Source organism: Malania oleifera, chromosome 13 (genome assembly GCF_029873635.1).
Source record: "Malania oleifera isolate guangnan ecotype guangnan chromosome 13, ASM2987363v1, whole genome shotgun sequence".
In the NCBI taxonomy this organism is placed as follows: Eukaryota; Viridiplantae; Streptophyta; class Magnoliopsida; order Santalales; family Ximeniaceae; genus Malania; species Malania oleifera.
In genome coordinates this window covers 5,816,534-5,833,304 of record NC_080429.1, presented here as the reverse complement: position 1 = coordinate 5,833,304, position 16,771 = coordinate 5,816,534, and the positions used below count along the sequence as shown (strand labels likewise).

General features: G+C 34.6%; 1 protein-coding gene across 13 annotated transcripts in view; it reads left to right on the top strand.

Moving 5' to 3' along the window:
- The window catches only part of LOC131145430 (dihydrofolate synthetase), a 51,844-nt gene that overhangs the window by 15,471 nt on the left and 19,602 nt on the right, over positions 1-16,771 (top strand). For 7 of the 13 annotated variants that reach the window (XM_058094494.1, XM_058094495.1, XM_058094497.1 and 4 more), the window contains 3 exons: positions 7,859-7,990; positions 8,366-8,497; positions 8,798-9,085. In XM_058094494.1, the coding sequence (XP_057950477.1) occupies positions 7,859-7,990; positions 8,366-8,497; positions 8,798-9,085 (552 nt within the window). Of the gene's footprint in view, positions 1-7,858; positions 7,991-8,365; positions 8,498-8,797; positions 9,315-15,909; positions 16,329-16,771 lie in introns of those variants that run through there. The other 6 variants (XM_058094498.1, XM_058094496.1, XM_058094499.1 and 3 more) reach the window with 2 other exon arrangements.

Genomic DNA, 16,771 nt, shown 5'->3' with positions numbered 1-16,771 from the left:
TTCCATAATTTCATTATATGATTCATAAGTTTGAATCTGCAATAGGGATTACAGTTTTGAATATCACCTTTGTTTTTGTATATTGTGTTTTTCCTCCACTCTTTTGGCATTCTCTTGGTTTTTAATATAGTTTTGAAAAAAATTGTTAACCATACACCTCCAATATACCCAAAACATTTTCAAACTTCAATTGGGGATGTTATCCGATCCTATTGATTCTCCACTTTCATCTTTTTTAACACCTTATTTACTTCATTGATTCTAATTTATAAAAAAATCTCATATTTTTAGTCTTTTCATCATTTGTCAACTCTAAATTCAAACTTTCAATTTAGTTTTCATAACAACTTATCAAATTATCTTCGCCACTTCTCTTTTATGTCTTCTTCTTTAATGAGGACATTATCTTCCTCATTGTTTATACATTTTACCTTACCCATGTCTCTGCACTTTCCTTCCTTAACTCTAGGAAGTTTATATATATGCCCCTTTCTCCTTCTTTTGTATCTAGCCTAGTTTTTAAAATGATCATAAGCTCTACGTTTAGCTTCACTAATGGGTCTTTTTTGCATCTTTTCTTGTCTCGTTATACTGTTCAAGGTCTTCTATGTTTCTACAATTTTGCCATGTTTTTGTGCCTACTTATTTTTGTCTTTATGGCTTTTTGGACATTTTGATTCCACCAACTTTCTTTACTACTTGAGCATCTTCCTCTAGATTCACCTAAAATCTCCTTGACTAATTGGCCATCATATTCCATAGATTATCTTCCTTATCTCCTATTATCCAATTCCGCTTTTTGATTATTTTATCTTTAAATTTTACCATATTTTCTCTCCTCATCTCCACCACCTAGTCCTCTAAAACTATCTTTATTTTTATAATCCTATTCCCTATTATTTTCATGTCTAGCACATTATCAATTAGGTCTTTGTCTACACTGATTCTCACCCCATTTTTATGTTTTTCTTTTCCAATGTACCAACATTTATAACCTATTCTTTTAATTTCTCTAGCTTTTTCCCCTATCCACTTGATCTTTTGAAGATAAATAGTGGAAATGTAACGCCCCGACTCTACGTACGTGGGCTCGGAGTGCTACTAAAACATAACATACACGTCTCTCTAATATCATACATATACAACTTGCCCAAATAAGGGGAAACGGGTGTTCCATACTGATCATCATATACATACACAGCGGAAATTACATACTAATACATTTAACACTTACTAGAGTTCTAACTATTTCCCACATACATACATAACTAATTCCATATCCTGTTATTACAATCCCCAAAATAACAAAACTATTGTCTATGTCTCACCGACTTTGACAATATCTATTGATTGTTTAACACCAGCCCGGCAGTATGCTAGACTCGACCCCTCGAAGGACCTGAAACATGATTTGTATAATAGGGTGAGACACCTCTCAGTAAGACGGATTATATTATATCAGTGTGTGGCTAGCATGAGTTGTCGTATACACATATGACTATTAACATTTAAATATATTTAACTGGAATTCTAAAAATATTATCGCAATATATCTATCGGCAAACCCATAATTTCATAATAAAATACTGCTGGCTCGATATAACCTATTCTATAGTAAATATGCCTATATATGCCTAGAAGATACAACCTGGACTACTGAATTAGCGTCGTTACACGTTCACATACTACTACGACATGCTTCCCCCCATGACGGGTTGTGTGACTCGTAGGCTGGACCTAGCATATAGTCGGCCAACTATAGTTAATTCAAACTAAGTAGTAAGTACGATTGAGCCTACCCTATACCTGGAATTCTGCATCGGAGGGTCACCCGGAATTCTGCATCGGATGGGGCCCCAGAATTCTTCATTGGGGAGTACTGCCCAGGACTCCAATCGACTATCCAATATCAATACTCTCTCTAAGACGTGTGGTTGCACTATCTCCCAACATATAGCTACGATATCGTGCTCATAACATAACATCATATTCACAGGGCTCTAAAATCATATATGGCAATTTACATCATAAAACTGAAATCATAATTCATTTTCATAAAACTGTATAACACATAAACTGTTCGTAATTCTGTGGAATATTTGTCATATACTGTTTACTAACATCGGCCCCCAGCCGTCAATCATAACCTGGCCCCCGGCCGTTATATCTAATCTCGGCTCATAGCCGTTACAATTCAGTATTATACAAAACTTGTTCATTCATGCCAACTAAAACTGTACTCATGCCACACAATTTTTCACTTGGTAAATCATAAATAAAATAACCGCTTGAAAAAATAGACATTGTGCTAAAAATAGAGGTATGAGTATCGCGAAGTTGTTATTTTTCTAAAATATAGATACGTAATTAAGTATAGGAAAAACGGAGATAATCGACCCTACCACCTTTGAAACCCCAAATTTTCAATCGGTGAAAACATTCAAAAAGTCCAGTACTTTAATCCAAAAATATCATATTCAAATTTAATCAGTTGGTTTTGAAAATAAAGTCTTTTAATCGAATCCGAGGCTCGAAAACTTAGGAAAAGCCGTAACTATATATAAACATATCTAGTATTTCAATCGGCTAAAACTTGTAAAAGTAACTGACATAATATAATCCCCTTACCTGATTTCCAAAAAACGACCCGAAACTCTCGAAAAACGAAACCTTAACTTTTAGAACGGGGCCTGAAAATGAGATCCCACGAGTCGGGAGGAGGGAGAGAGAATTGAGGAGCACTTGTGAGTGATCCAGAGGACTTAGAGAGAGAGAGTAAGACGTGAGAGAGAGAGAGAGAGAGAGAGAGAGAGAGGAAATGAGAGTTATAAAATAAAAACATAACTTAGCCCTTCAGTAACTTAAAATATCTCCTTCAAGATATTTATATATATAAATATCTATAAATATCTAAAAATATCTCCTCCAAGATATTTATTATTATATTTATTTATTTATTTATTATTTTATTTATTTTATAAATATCTTGGAGGAGATATTTTTAGATATTTATATATATAAATATCTTGAAAGAGATATTTTTAGATATTTATATATAAATATCTTGGAGGAGATATTTTAAGTTACTTAAGAGCTAAGTTATGTTTTTATTTTATAACTCTCTCTCACTCTCTCTCTCTCTCTCTCTCTCTAAGTCCCCTGGATTACTCATGAGTGCTCCTCGATTCTCTCTCCCTCCTCCCGGCTCGCGGGATCTCATTTTCAAGCCTTGCTTTAAAAGTTAGGGTTTCTTTTTCTGGAGTTTTAGGTTGTTTTTAGGAAATTAGGTAAGGAGATTATATTATGTCAGTTACTTTTGCTAGTTTTAACCGATTGAAATACTGGATATGTTTATATATATATATATAGTTACGACTTTTCCTAGGTTTTCGAGCCTAGGGTTCGGTTAAAAGACTTTATTTTCGAAATCAACCGATTAAATTCAAATATGATATTTTTAGATTAAAGTACTAGACTTTCTAAAACGATTGAAAATTTGGGGTTTCAAACCGTAGGCATGTTTTAATACGAACCAAAGGCAGTAGGGTTGATTATCTCCGTTTTTCTTGTACTTAACTACGTATATATATTTTAGTAAAATAACAACTTTGAGATACTCATACTCCTATTTTCAGCACAATGTCTATTTTCTCAAGCAGTTATTTTATTTATGATTTACCAGGTAAAAAATTGTGTGGCATGAGTACAGTTTTAGTTGGCATGAATGAACAAGTTTTGTGTAATACTGAATTATAACGGCTATGAGCCTAGATTAGATATGACGGCTGGGGGCCGATGTTAGTAGACAGTATATGACAAATATTCCATGGAATTACGAACAATTTATGTTTTATACAGTTTTATGAAAATGAATTATGATTTCTGTTTTTTTGATGTAAATTGCCACATATGATTTTAGAGTCTTATGAATATGATGTTATGTTATGAGCACGGTACCGTAGCTATATGTTGGGAGATAGTGGAACCACACGCCTTAGAGAGAGTGTTGGTATTGGATAGTCAATTGGAGTCCTGGGTAGTACTCCTCGATGTAGAATTTCGGGGCCCCATCCGATGCAGAATTTTGGGTGACCCTCCGATGCAGAATTCCGGGTATAGGGTAGGGTTAATCGTACTTACTACTTAGTTTGACTTAGCTATAGTCGGCTGGCTATATGCTAGGTCCAGTTTATGGGTCGCACAACCCGTCATGGGGGGAAGCATGTCGTAGTAGTATGTGAATGCGTGATGACTTTAATTTAGCAGTCCAGGTTGTATCTTCTAGGCATATATGAGTATATTTACTATAAAATGGGTTATATTGAGCCAACAATATTTTATTAAGAAATTATGGGTTTGCCGACAGATATATTGCAGTACTATTTTTAGAATGCCAGTTAAATGTATTTAAATGTTAATAGTAATATGTGTACACGACAACTCATGCTAGCCACATACTGATAATAATATAATTCATCTTACTAAGAGGCGTCTCACCCTATTATACAAATCATGTTTCAGGTCCTTCGAGGGATCGAGTCTAGCCTACTGTCGGGCTGGCGTTAAACAATCGATAGATATTGTCAAAGTCGGTGAGACATAGACAGTAGTTTTATTATTTTGGGGATCGTAATACGAGGATATGGAGGATATGAAATTAGTTATGTATGTATGTGGAAAATAGTTAGAACTCTAGTAAGTGTTGGATGTATTAGTATGTAATTTCCGCTGTGTATGCATATGATGATCACTATGGAACACCCGTTTCCCCTTATTTGGGCGGGTTGTATATGTATGGTATCAGAGAGACATGTATGTTATGTTTTAGTAGCATTCCGGACCCACGTAAAGGGTTGGGGCATTACAGGATCAGAGTGGCCCAGCAGAAGCATGGTAGGCCCATAACCCATAGGTCCTAGGATCGAAACCTGGCTCTGATACCACCTGCAACGCCTTGACCCTCTACGTGGGCCCGGAGTGCTACTAAAACATAACATACACGTCTCTTTGATACCATACATATACAGCCCGCCCAAATAAGGGAAAAAGGGTGTTCCATATTAATCATCATATACATACACAGTGGAAATTACATACTAATACATTCAACACTTACCAGAGTTCTAACTATTTCCCACATACATACATAACTAATTCCATATTTTGTTATTACAATCCCCAAAATAACAAAACTATTGGCTATGTCTCACTAGCTCTGACAATATCTATCGACTGTCTAACACTAGCCCAACAGTACGCTAGACTCGATCCCTCGAAGGACTTGAAACATGATTTGTATAATAGGGTGAGACACCTCTCAAAAAGACGAATTATATTATTACCAGTGTGTGGCTAGCATGAGTTGTCGTGTACACATATTACTGTTAACATTTAAATACATTTAATTGACATTCTAAAAACAGTACTGCAATAATATCTGTTGGCAAACCCATAATTTCATAATAAAATACTGTTGGCTCAATATAGCTCATTCTATAGTAAATATGCCCATATATGCCTAGAAGATACAACTTGGACTACTGAATTAGCGTCGTCACGCGTTCATATACTACTACGACATGCTTCCTCCCATGATGGGTTGTGTAGCCCGTAGGCTAGACCTAGCATATAGCCGGCCGACTATAGTTAAGTCAAACTAAGTAGTAAGTACGATTGAGCCTACCCTATACCCGGAATTCTACATCAGAGGGTCACCTGGAATTCTGCATTGGATGGGGCCCCAGAATTCTACATCGGGGAGTACTATCCAGGACTCCAATCGACTATCTAATACCAACACTCTCTCTAAGACGTGTGGTTCCACTATCTCCCAACATATAGATACGGTACCGTGCTCATAACATATTATATTCATAGGGCTCCAAAATCATATATGACAATTTACATCATAAAACTAAAATCATAATTCATTTTCATAAAACTGTATAAAACATAAACTGTTCGTAATTCTATGGAATATCTATCATATACTGTTTACTAACATCGGCCCCCGGCTGTCATATCTAATCTCGGCTCATAGCCGTTACAATTCAGTATTACACAAAACCTGTTCATTCATGCCAACTAAAACTGTACTCATGCCACACAATTTTTCACCTGGTAAATCATAAATAAAATAACTGTTTGGGAAAATAGACACTGTGCTGAAAATAGGGGTATGAGTATCTCCAAGTTGTTATTTTACTAAAATATAGATACGTAGTTAAGTACAGGAAAAATGGAGATAATCAACCCTATTGCCTTTGGTTCGTATTAAAACACTCCTATGGTTTGAAATCCCAAATTTTCAATCGGTGAAAACGTTTAGAAAGTCCAGTACTTTAATCCAAAAATATCATATTCAAATTTAATTGGTTGGTTTCGAAAAGAAAGTCTTTTAACCGAACCCTAGGCTTAAAAACCTAGGAAAAGCCATAACTATATATATATAAATATATCCAGTATTTCAATCTATTAAAACTTGCAAGAGTAACTGACATAATATAATTCCCTTATTCGATTCCCGAAAAACGACCTGGAACTCCCGAAAAACGAAATCCTAACTTTTGGAGTGGGGCTTGAAACCAAGATCCCACGAGCTGGGAGGAGGGAGAGAGAATCGAGGAGCACTCGTGAGTGATCCGGGGGACTTAGAGAGAGAGAGAGTGAGACGTGAGAGAGAGAGAGAGAGAGAGAGAGGAAATGAGAGTTATAAAATAAAAACATAACTTAGCACTTAAGTAACTTAAAATATCTCTTCCAAGATATTTATATATAAATATTTAAAAATATCTCCTCCAAGATATTTATATATATGAATATCTATAAATATCTAAATATATTTCCTCCAAGATATTTATTATTTATTTATTTATTTATTTTTTTCTGTTCAGGTTACTACACGAAATGTTTCTTTTTATCATTGTGTCCATAGTCTACATGCTTTTGCCCGTAATCCCTATATTCCAAGTTTCCAATCTAATCTAAGTTTCCTATACTAACTTCTTTCCCCTTTCCTGTCTAGAATGCCCTGGCCTAGTCCATCCTTGTCCATATTTTGCTACATCCCGGTGATAATAAGTGCAATGTGTTGCTTGTAGGGGACGCCCTAGATAACTAATTCTATCAATCCTTCTTTTAGTCTATGCCCTGCATATAGAAAACTGCTATGGTTTGGTTCTTACAATGGTACTTTGTAGATTGTAAGGCTCACATTTTACATGTCAATTGAGTTGAACAATGGGCTTTACTCCACCTGAGGTGTTTTTTTTTTTTTTTTCATGCTTGGAAGGCTGTAACTGCGTTCTGTGCATCCCCAAAGATGTCTGCCTTTAGAATGTTTTAAGGGGCTCAATGATGTGGCTTGATCATGGGATTGCAGAGCAGTCAAATGTGTTGCAGCTTTCTTCAAGCAAAAATATTATTTATTAATTATTTTTTATTTTTGAATCATTAAGATGCATGTGTGATGGATGAACTTATAGACCTTGCTCAGCTTCAACCCTTATTGCCTATCTGTTAGAAAGAAAGATTGTTTTGTGATACGTAGAAGGATGCTCATGTCAAAGACTCATGCACACATGGTACTTGGCAAATTAGAGTTCTCTTCCTTGTCTTACCTTCGCTGCTTTCTTTTCAAATTAGTTGTTTCTGTTTTTTCTTTGCTACAATCCGACTCTGGAGGCAACTTGTGAAAGTAGCTATATGGCATTGAGCCTGACACTTGATAAAGTAGAACGGTGAATATTGATGTCCATGTTGAGCAAAAGACATCATGATCAATCTTTGTTAAGTTGAGCTAATTTCTTTAGGAATTCTTATACAGCATCTCATTATTTGTTTGATGCTTCTGTGTCAGGATGGAGAATTTCAGATGGATCAATCCGTGCTGGTTTAGAGCACACATATATGCTTGGAAGATGTCAGTTTCTAGCACCAAAGGAAGCAGAGGCATTAGGATTACCTGGAGCAACAATACTGCTGGATGGAGGTTTAATTTTGATGTCCTTTTTAGTACTTATTTACTTATTTCTATTGCAGTGAATGGGATACTCTCACTAGGTTCAATTTCAATTTCTGGCTTATAGTCATCATATTATGGTCCACACTTGTGCATTAAGATTTAAGGTAATTTGTCACATTGTCTCTTAAAATTAACCTCATCTTTTTATTGTAAATTTGTTTCCAGTTTGGTCTTTAAGATGAGTGAAAAAAAAAATTGTTGGAGGATCTAGATTAGATAGCTATTCAATTTTGATTCAGGTTGATTTTAGCTTAAATTCCTTTGTTTCACATCCTTTGACCACCTACATGTCATCTCTATCAGCAGAATTTGTAACCATTTTTTTTTCCAAATATGTTGCAGCTCACACCAAAGAATCTGCCAAAGCTTTGGTAGACACAATTGGAATGACATTTCCTAATACACTGGTTGCTCTTCTTGTTGCTATGGCAAGTGACAAAGACCATTTGGCTTTTGCAAGAGAAATTCTTTCTGGTAAAAACTGTCATTACATTGTGTGCTGCTTATTTTCTTATGTTACTTTTTGGGGTCACGAGAACTGGAAAATGAGTAAAACATTTGTTTGTTGAAATTTTAACTCAAAAACCTGAGACTTTGAAGAGAAGTAAATCTGATAAAAAGGTTAGTTTCTTGTAGAAGAGGATTAACTCCTTTATTTGCATTTGCTAGCATGACCTTTGTCACAGACAAATAATAATAGCGAAGTTGAATTAATTTTCAGTGGTTATCAGTGGACACAAGGGTGTAACTGACGATTCAGTCCATGTTTTTCAGGCAGACGATTAGAGGCCGTCTTTTTGACTGAAGTTGATATTGCTGGAAGCAAATCTCGAACCACTCCGGCTTCCTCTTTAGGAAAGATTTGGAAGCAAGCTTCCGAAGAGTTGGGTATCGACATTATTCATGACGGAATGGGAGAATACAGGAAGTTATTTTGGGATCAAGAAGTTTGTCCTGCAGGGGAATTCGGGCGCAAAACCATATTGGCTACAGAGAGCTCATTTCTAGTTTCAATGAGAGCTGCAAATCAGATTCTCAGAGCAAGAAGTGGGGATCAATCAGGTATTATTGTCGTCACTGGTTCTCTGCACATTGTTTCATCAGTATTAGCTTCTTTTCATGGGTAAACTCTTATCCTCCTATGTGAAGTGCCTGTCAATACCGTTTCTTTGTTTCATCGGTATTAGCTTCTTTTATTGGGTAAACTCTTATATCCTATGTGAAGCTGCCTGCCAAAACCGTTTCTAGGTTTTCCCCTCTTTACTGCAAATGAAGTTAGGAGTTTATAGTAGCTGTTTGTTTTTGTGTGAGTTGGGCCTCACTTGTTCCCTGGTTTGTCTTTGGGCTGCAATTTCTCAGCCCATGAGATCTGGCCCACTGCATATTTGGGCCTAGAGACAACCCGGCTCGTGAAATAACAGTTTTTTTTTTTAATTTCCCGGGGAATAATCTATCTGATGGCCCCCCCATCTTAATTGGCCTATCAATGCAGAAGGCATCACGAGATGCATGCATGATTGCATGCCTATATTTGTTTAAAAATCATTTTTGAAAGACTGGAAGGACACCATCAAGTCTAGACACCTACCAACCAGAGTGCCCCCTCCTTTAGGGGGTGTTTGGATATACGTAACAAAACATTCTAGTCATAAATGGGTTAGAGTGTCGTATGAGTCACTAATATACACACGCACAAAACATTCTAGTCATAAATGGGTTAGAGTGTTTTAATTTTGTGGACAAATATCGCTTTCCTTTAAATATAAAATTAATGTTATTCAAAATCAAGAAATACATGTAAATCTATTTAAATTATTAGCAAGTAGAATTTAAACAAAAAAACGAAAGAATAAGTCCAATGCCATGATATTAACAACTGTCCTTAGTCAACAAAGTGGAGAATAAAAATAAAACTTTTGCCTCCCTCTAGAGTAAATATGCAAGTATTCAAGTATGGATCTCTAATTTATTAAATTTAATTTTATTACATTTCATTTGAATATTCACCATTATTAGGTTATAATTTTAAATTTAAATAGGGTAAAAGTATGCATGTCAATTATTAGCAAAAAAGAAATGAATTTTATGGATTGAAAAAAGCAGTTAAATGTTAGATGCTTAGCTGGCTGTACCGGCAATTCATGACGATGTGGTAGGAAGAAAGATTGTATCATAATACCCGATCCAGTATATGTTCTGACTTGTAAGGAGAGTCTAGCAAGCTCGGGTTGCAGAGCTAACTGGTTCTTCATTAGCCTAACCTAATTCGGTGTCAAATTCGTTAAGCGCATGCTTAATGCATCGGATTGGACCTAAGGGGCTATATAAGCTTTTGGGCGATGTTGTTGGTATCTAATATTTTTTCATCATTACATATCATGGAACAGCAATTTATATTTATGTGTGAGGGTACTTTAAAGAAGACATGGAAAAAATGATACATTAAAATGTTGTAAATATGAGAACTTAGAGAACACAACACATGAAAATATTCTATTCTTCTTCAATAATCTGAAGTACTATTTTTTTTTTTCTGCAAAATATTTATAAACAATAAATTTTGCGGCTCTGCGGCTTTTCCCACAGTGCAGCTGTGATGATTACAAAAAAAAAAAAAAAAATAGTATTATATAATAGTATGGTAAAAAGTTTGCAAAGGGGAAGAAGCCAAATTACTCAAAAAAATACAAGATGGGCTTGATATTCAAAGATAAACAAAATTTTTAAGAAGTTTCATGAAATTAAGTTCAATTTAGAAAATATTGAAGTATGAATTCCCTACTCTTTATGTTTTATGGCTATTAAATTTTTTTTACTTATATATTGAGCATTTTTAATTAATTTAATATCCGTGTTTAATATTCCTTAATTTGTGTTGATGTTTCTGCGTACTTTAAATAGGTACCATAAAACGTACAAAGAATCACGATGATAATATTTTAATTAAAGAAGACATAAAAGAGGGATGGGGGAACTATTTTAATGCGTTATTGAATGAAGGTCATAGAAAATTGCCCATGATAGGGTAAATTAGTAGAAAAAAACTAGTGTAGCAGTCCCAACTTAGTGGGACTCAAGATTTGGTTTGTTATTATTGTTTATTTAACGAAAATCATAATGAAGGCTTAAATTTTGCGACAACAAATGAGGAAAATGCAAACAATATGTGATTTATTTGTAAAACTAGGGTAAGGACGATCTTAAAAAAGATAAAAAAAGTGGGAAATTTATAGGATTGGATAACATTGCAATTAAAGTTTGGGAATGTCTAGGCAATAATGGATGTATTTGGTTAATTAATTTATTTAACGTAATTATAAAATCTAAGAAAACGCTAGATGAAGGGTGGAAAAGCATAAGAATTCCTATATACCGAAACAAAGATGATATTCAAAGTTGTAATAACTATTGTGGAATTAAACCTATGAATCATATGATGAAATTGTGGGAAAAGGTAATTAAATGTAGAATAAGATGGGGAAAGAGAGTCAAAAAATCAATTTAGGTTTATACTTCGGAGATTGACTAAGAAGCTATTTTTCTTTTAAGAAGATTAATGGAAAAGTTTAGAGAAGAAAAGAGGGACTTGCACATGGTCTTTATTGACATAGATAAAGTCTACGATAAGGTGCCTTGAGAAGCTTTATGGTTGGTTTCAGAAAAGAATTGAGTATGCTGTAGGTATGCTAATGTCAAGCTATATATGTAAAGCAATAACTTGCATTAAGACCATTAGCGGAGAGACCATATATTTTCTATTCACTGTGTGTATATCAAGGATGTTCATTGAGTCCGTGTCTTTTTGTGCTAGTGATTAATGAGCTCACTAGGAGTATATAAAAGGAGATATTGTGGTGTATGTTATATGTATATGATATCGTGTTGGTTGATTAAAGTAGGAGTGGAGTAGAATTTTAGATAGAACTATGGAGAGAAGTTTTAGAATCTAGAAGTTCGAGGATAAGTAGAAATCAGACAAAATACATGAAATGTAGTTTTAGTCATAGTAGGACGAATGTTGGAGAAAAGATTTAACTTGATGGTTAAGAAATTAATAGTGCTAGTAGGTTTTGATTCCTTGTATCTATTATGCAAGCAAAATAAGAAATTGAAGAGGAAGTTATTCATAGAATTAAAGCAGGTTAGCTTAAATGGAGTGCTTCGGGAGTGCTATGTGATCATAAAATATCCTTAAAAAAAAAGTTTTTTAGAGGATAGATGTAAGACTAGTCATGCTTTATTGCTTTATGGATCAGATTGTTGACCAATTGAGAAATAACATATTCAAAAAGTAAAGTTGCTGAAATGCAAATGTTAAGGTGGATGAGTGGTATAGAATTAAAGGATAAATTAGGGAACAAATATATTCATGATAAGTTAAGGTTAGCATCGGTCAAAGATAAGATAAGGGTTGTAAACCAAGTAATGCACCAGTGTGGATGAGTTAATTACTGTTACTAGTAGTTGAAGGGATAGGGATATACCTAAGATAACATGAATGAGATAGTGAAGAGGGATCTAATAGCTCTTAGGTTGGTAGAGGAAAATGCCCTCGATCATGTGAATTGGTGGAAAAAGATCCGTGTAATCGATCCTACCTAATGGAGCTTAAGGTTTGATTTGTTGTTATTATTGTTGTTATTGTATAATTTATTTTACAATTTTTTTAGAAGGGTTTCTAGAGTTTATGGCCTTGTATTCTAATTATAAATTTGGATATTAAATTTCACATAAATACACATAAATTAAAATTCAAATGATCGAATTTCATGTTTCCAAACATTACTTTATTGTATACATTCTCATTAATATATACAAAAAAATACAAATTGACAAGTTGAGGGCTAATCAATCAAAAACTTGTTTCTAAAAGGGACCCATGAGTTCCGATACATAACCCTACAATTTGAATTTGAAATGGGCAAGTAGATTGATAGATATATAGATAGGCTAGGTTGGGTTTAAATTGTGCGAGACATTCCTGCAAAAACGACATGTTATGGGCTAAACCATCCAAAAAGAAGGGGCAAAAAGGGTGATGGCTACCCAATACATACATTTTTAATACCCAACCACCTGCCCTGCCTTGCCCTTTTAATTTCCCTACTCGTCACCATCACCAAACGACATCTCTTCTACCTGTAATCCCTGTTCCTCTCTCTCTCTCTCTCTCTCTCTCTCTCTCTCTCTCTCTCTCTCTAAATATATATATATATATGTATGTGGATGGGTTTATGTATGGATGGATGAATGCATGAGGTGGTGTTTGCAGCCCATAGTGGCATATAGGGGCAGAGGTCATCTCCATTTCACATTTAAACCATGCATTCCTATTTCCTGGTTATTAAATTAACAATGCACACTGCACGTTATGTGCGGTAGCCCCTCAACCACTCCTGACCCTTTTTCTTTAATTTCAATCCCACCCCTAACCAAATAAGTCCAAAGACAATTCTGTGAGATGCTGTACTGTAGTACCTTGGGAAAAATGAAGAGAGAGAGAGCCTCTGTCCCCGACACTTCATGACAACTCTCCCCATTCAACAGCAACTCCCCCTTGCTTATTCATATCTATATGAATATTTCATATGCATGCATGTATGTATGCATGACCCATTTCATCACTTGCAGTAGTGACTTTACTTACCGAATGCTAATTAATTATCCCCTTGTTTTATTGAACTTTTTACTTTATTAAATGAAATAATTACATTTATCTTACATTGATGAAATAAGAGCCTTGATCAATGCCATGATCAGGAATTGAATTTATTATTTGATTTTGTCATACTTTTTATTTAGATCTTTATTTTATTTTTGTCCGACTCCCTTTTCATCTGCCAACCAACCATGACAGGAATTCTGTTGGCAGACAGTAACATAGTCTAGTTTTCAGTGTGAATTCTTTTCAGTGCTTTTCACTATTTGTAAATTAGTTTGTCCAAAGTTTATTATATTTATTATGTATATATAAAACCCCATGACCAATTCAGCAAGCAGACCCACCTCTCTCGCTCTGTCCCTCTCTCCCTCTCTCTCTTAAAATAAGCCATTTAGTGTGAAAACTCTAATCATTTTGCCCCATAATGCTAGAATCTCATACATGAATAAGCTTTAAAAGACTACTTGTAGGAGAAAACTTTAAGTTCCAATGAACCCAATTGATTAACAGCCACCAATATTTAGTTGGCTAATCAGTTGAGGATATGCACCTATCGAGCTAAAGCAGCAAGGTTAGACAAGTTAACTGTGGATTAGCTATCTATCCCAATCCTACCGAACTAGACCAGCGAGGATAAGAAATTCTAGTGTTCCTAGAATGGTAATAACTTAAGAATAGATTTTAATTTCATCATCCGTCATCTTGAGCTTTTGTGTTATACATGCAGGTGGACGAAACCATTCATCTAAAAAAAGTTGTCACTATTTATAAACGGATATGAATTCTTGTGTAGTATTTGTAGTCGTCCTAGAAAACAGAATATAATTCGTTTTTCATTCAAAATTCTTTTGCACCCATTTGAGATCCGAACGTAAAATCTCAAACAAGATCTTTCAATCTTTGACGAATAAGGTATCTTTGAGAGAGAATGAATTGAATAAATTAATAATGAGTAAAAACAACATGGAGGAAGGGTGGGGGGCAATAGAAATCAAAATGGGGTATGGAAATATATTTAATTAGGTCAAGTTGCATGGTGGGGGCGCCGGAGACGGCATGGGGATGGGGCCACGCAATTCCCGATGACCCCCGAGAATTCAGCCAGACGTTGACACTTCCGGGGGAGTAAGACGACGGGCAATGACGATGGAGGGCCCCCCCTCACTCTTTATTATGTATGTAGGACTTTATATATTAAATATTAAATATGATATGTGATGGCTGTGCATACATTTAAATATTATAATAATAAATAAAAATGGGGTGCAGTATTACTGTCTGTCTCATACATTTCGTGGTGGCATTGAATAAGGATTCAGATTGACATGTGAGTTAATGAAGCCTTCCCCCTCTCCTTCCCCCTCCCATTTATTTTCATCTGTCTTACAGTTTTGTCCCACATTCCCCTCTCCACCCCATCCCATAATTGCTTCCTAAATTAATTAATTATGTATATATATATATCTTATTAATTTTAAATATTAATTTTACTAATATTGTTAATTTTAAAAATTCTTATGAAAATTATGCAAATTTTATAATTGTGAATACTTTTAAATAGTGTCAATGTTTGTTATAATTGCTGAGTTTACTTTGAGACTATTTTCACAATATTGACACCAAAGATGCATGTTGAAAACTGCCCAGAGTTTTTGAATTCTGAGTGTGTGTGTGTGTGTTTGAATTTCTGAATTCTGATGAGTAGATTATTTTTGAAGCTAAACAAAATGTTAATTACATTTGTGAAAGCATAGATGTTAAGCATGTGCGACTATTCTCGTAGCTTATTCAAATAGAAGCCGATGATGGGTTGATGCACCAATGAAATTTTAACGACTATTCTCACCATAAACGCGATAATTTCTTTGTGTTCGGCTCTTTAGAATATCGTAAATTGTCAACTTTCCTTCATAAAGGCATTTAACGCAATTGCCGTGACACACGTCAATCATGGATTCGAGGATTTTCAAACGAACAATTTAACACTAATTCTAGCTGCCATCCTTTTTAGCATTTTTATTGAGCTGACTTTTGCATGTGACCCATGAGATGGCCAAATCAAGCGATTAATATGTTTACACTGGAGATGGTCTGGGACAGCTGCTTGGTGAGAGTAACTGAGTTTCAGAGGCTTACATTCTTGGACAGTCATAATTAGACAACACTGAGTTGGCAATTGTTTGATGAAAAATTTAATTTCTGTTTGTGGTTCTTTTGTTGGCAGAGTGAAGTGATTAATGTGTTCGTACTTGAGACGTTAAAGAGAGTGGGTGAAACGAGGGTGTGCTAAGAGCAATTGGGTACTTGGGCGTCTCATATATGCATGAGATCACTAGTCAATGGATGCTTGCTTTGCATTTAGATATTGCAAATTAGCAATTGCTTGATAAGAAGTTAAATTTTGGGATGAAAAAGACATCTATACTGCGTTTAAGAGTATGGGTTCGATGAATTTGGATAAGTTCGGTATAATTTTGTATTGCATGTTTTCGCCAAATATCTAGGAGATTGTGTTTATTTGATAAGCCTCAAAGAAGGTTTGTGAAATTTTAGAATCTCAAAGAAAGTTTGTATTTGGAAGTGCCATTGATTTTGAATTTGTGTGGATTTAGATAAGATGTAATATAAAATTGTATTGAAGTTTGTCTTAAGTCTATCCAAATTCAAATTGAAGGCTTGAAATCTATGTTTCCAAACAGATTTTAGGATTTTTGAAATCTCAAGAAAAGTTTTTTTTTTTTTTTTGGGTTAAATTTTGAGTGAATTTTTTTAGAATTTTTAAAATTTTAAAACAAGTTTTGAGTCTTTAAAAATTTTTGGATGGGTTAATATCTTGTACCCTAAATTTTATTAAAATTTTTTATTTAAAAAATTAAGCAATTAATACGTGTAACCTTGTAATGTCAGGGTGTTGGTAGAACAATTGCATGCTAAGAGCAACTATTTTCACGTTGCTTGTATTGGTGTATTGTACCAAAGATGAATTTTTTTTTCAATATGAAAAGTGACACTTTTGCTTTTGCAGTGATAGGTTTGGTTCTAGAATGAATGGAATGAAAAGAGGGAAGAATGGAATGAAAATTTAT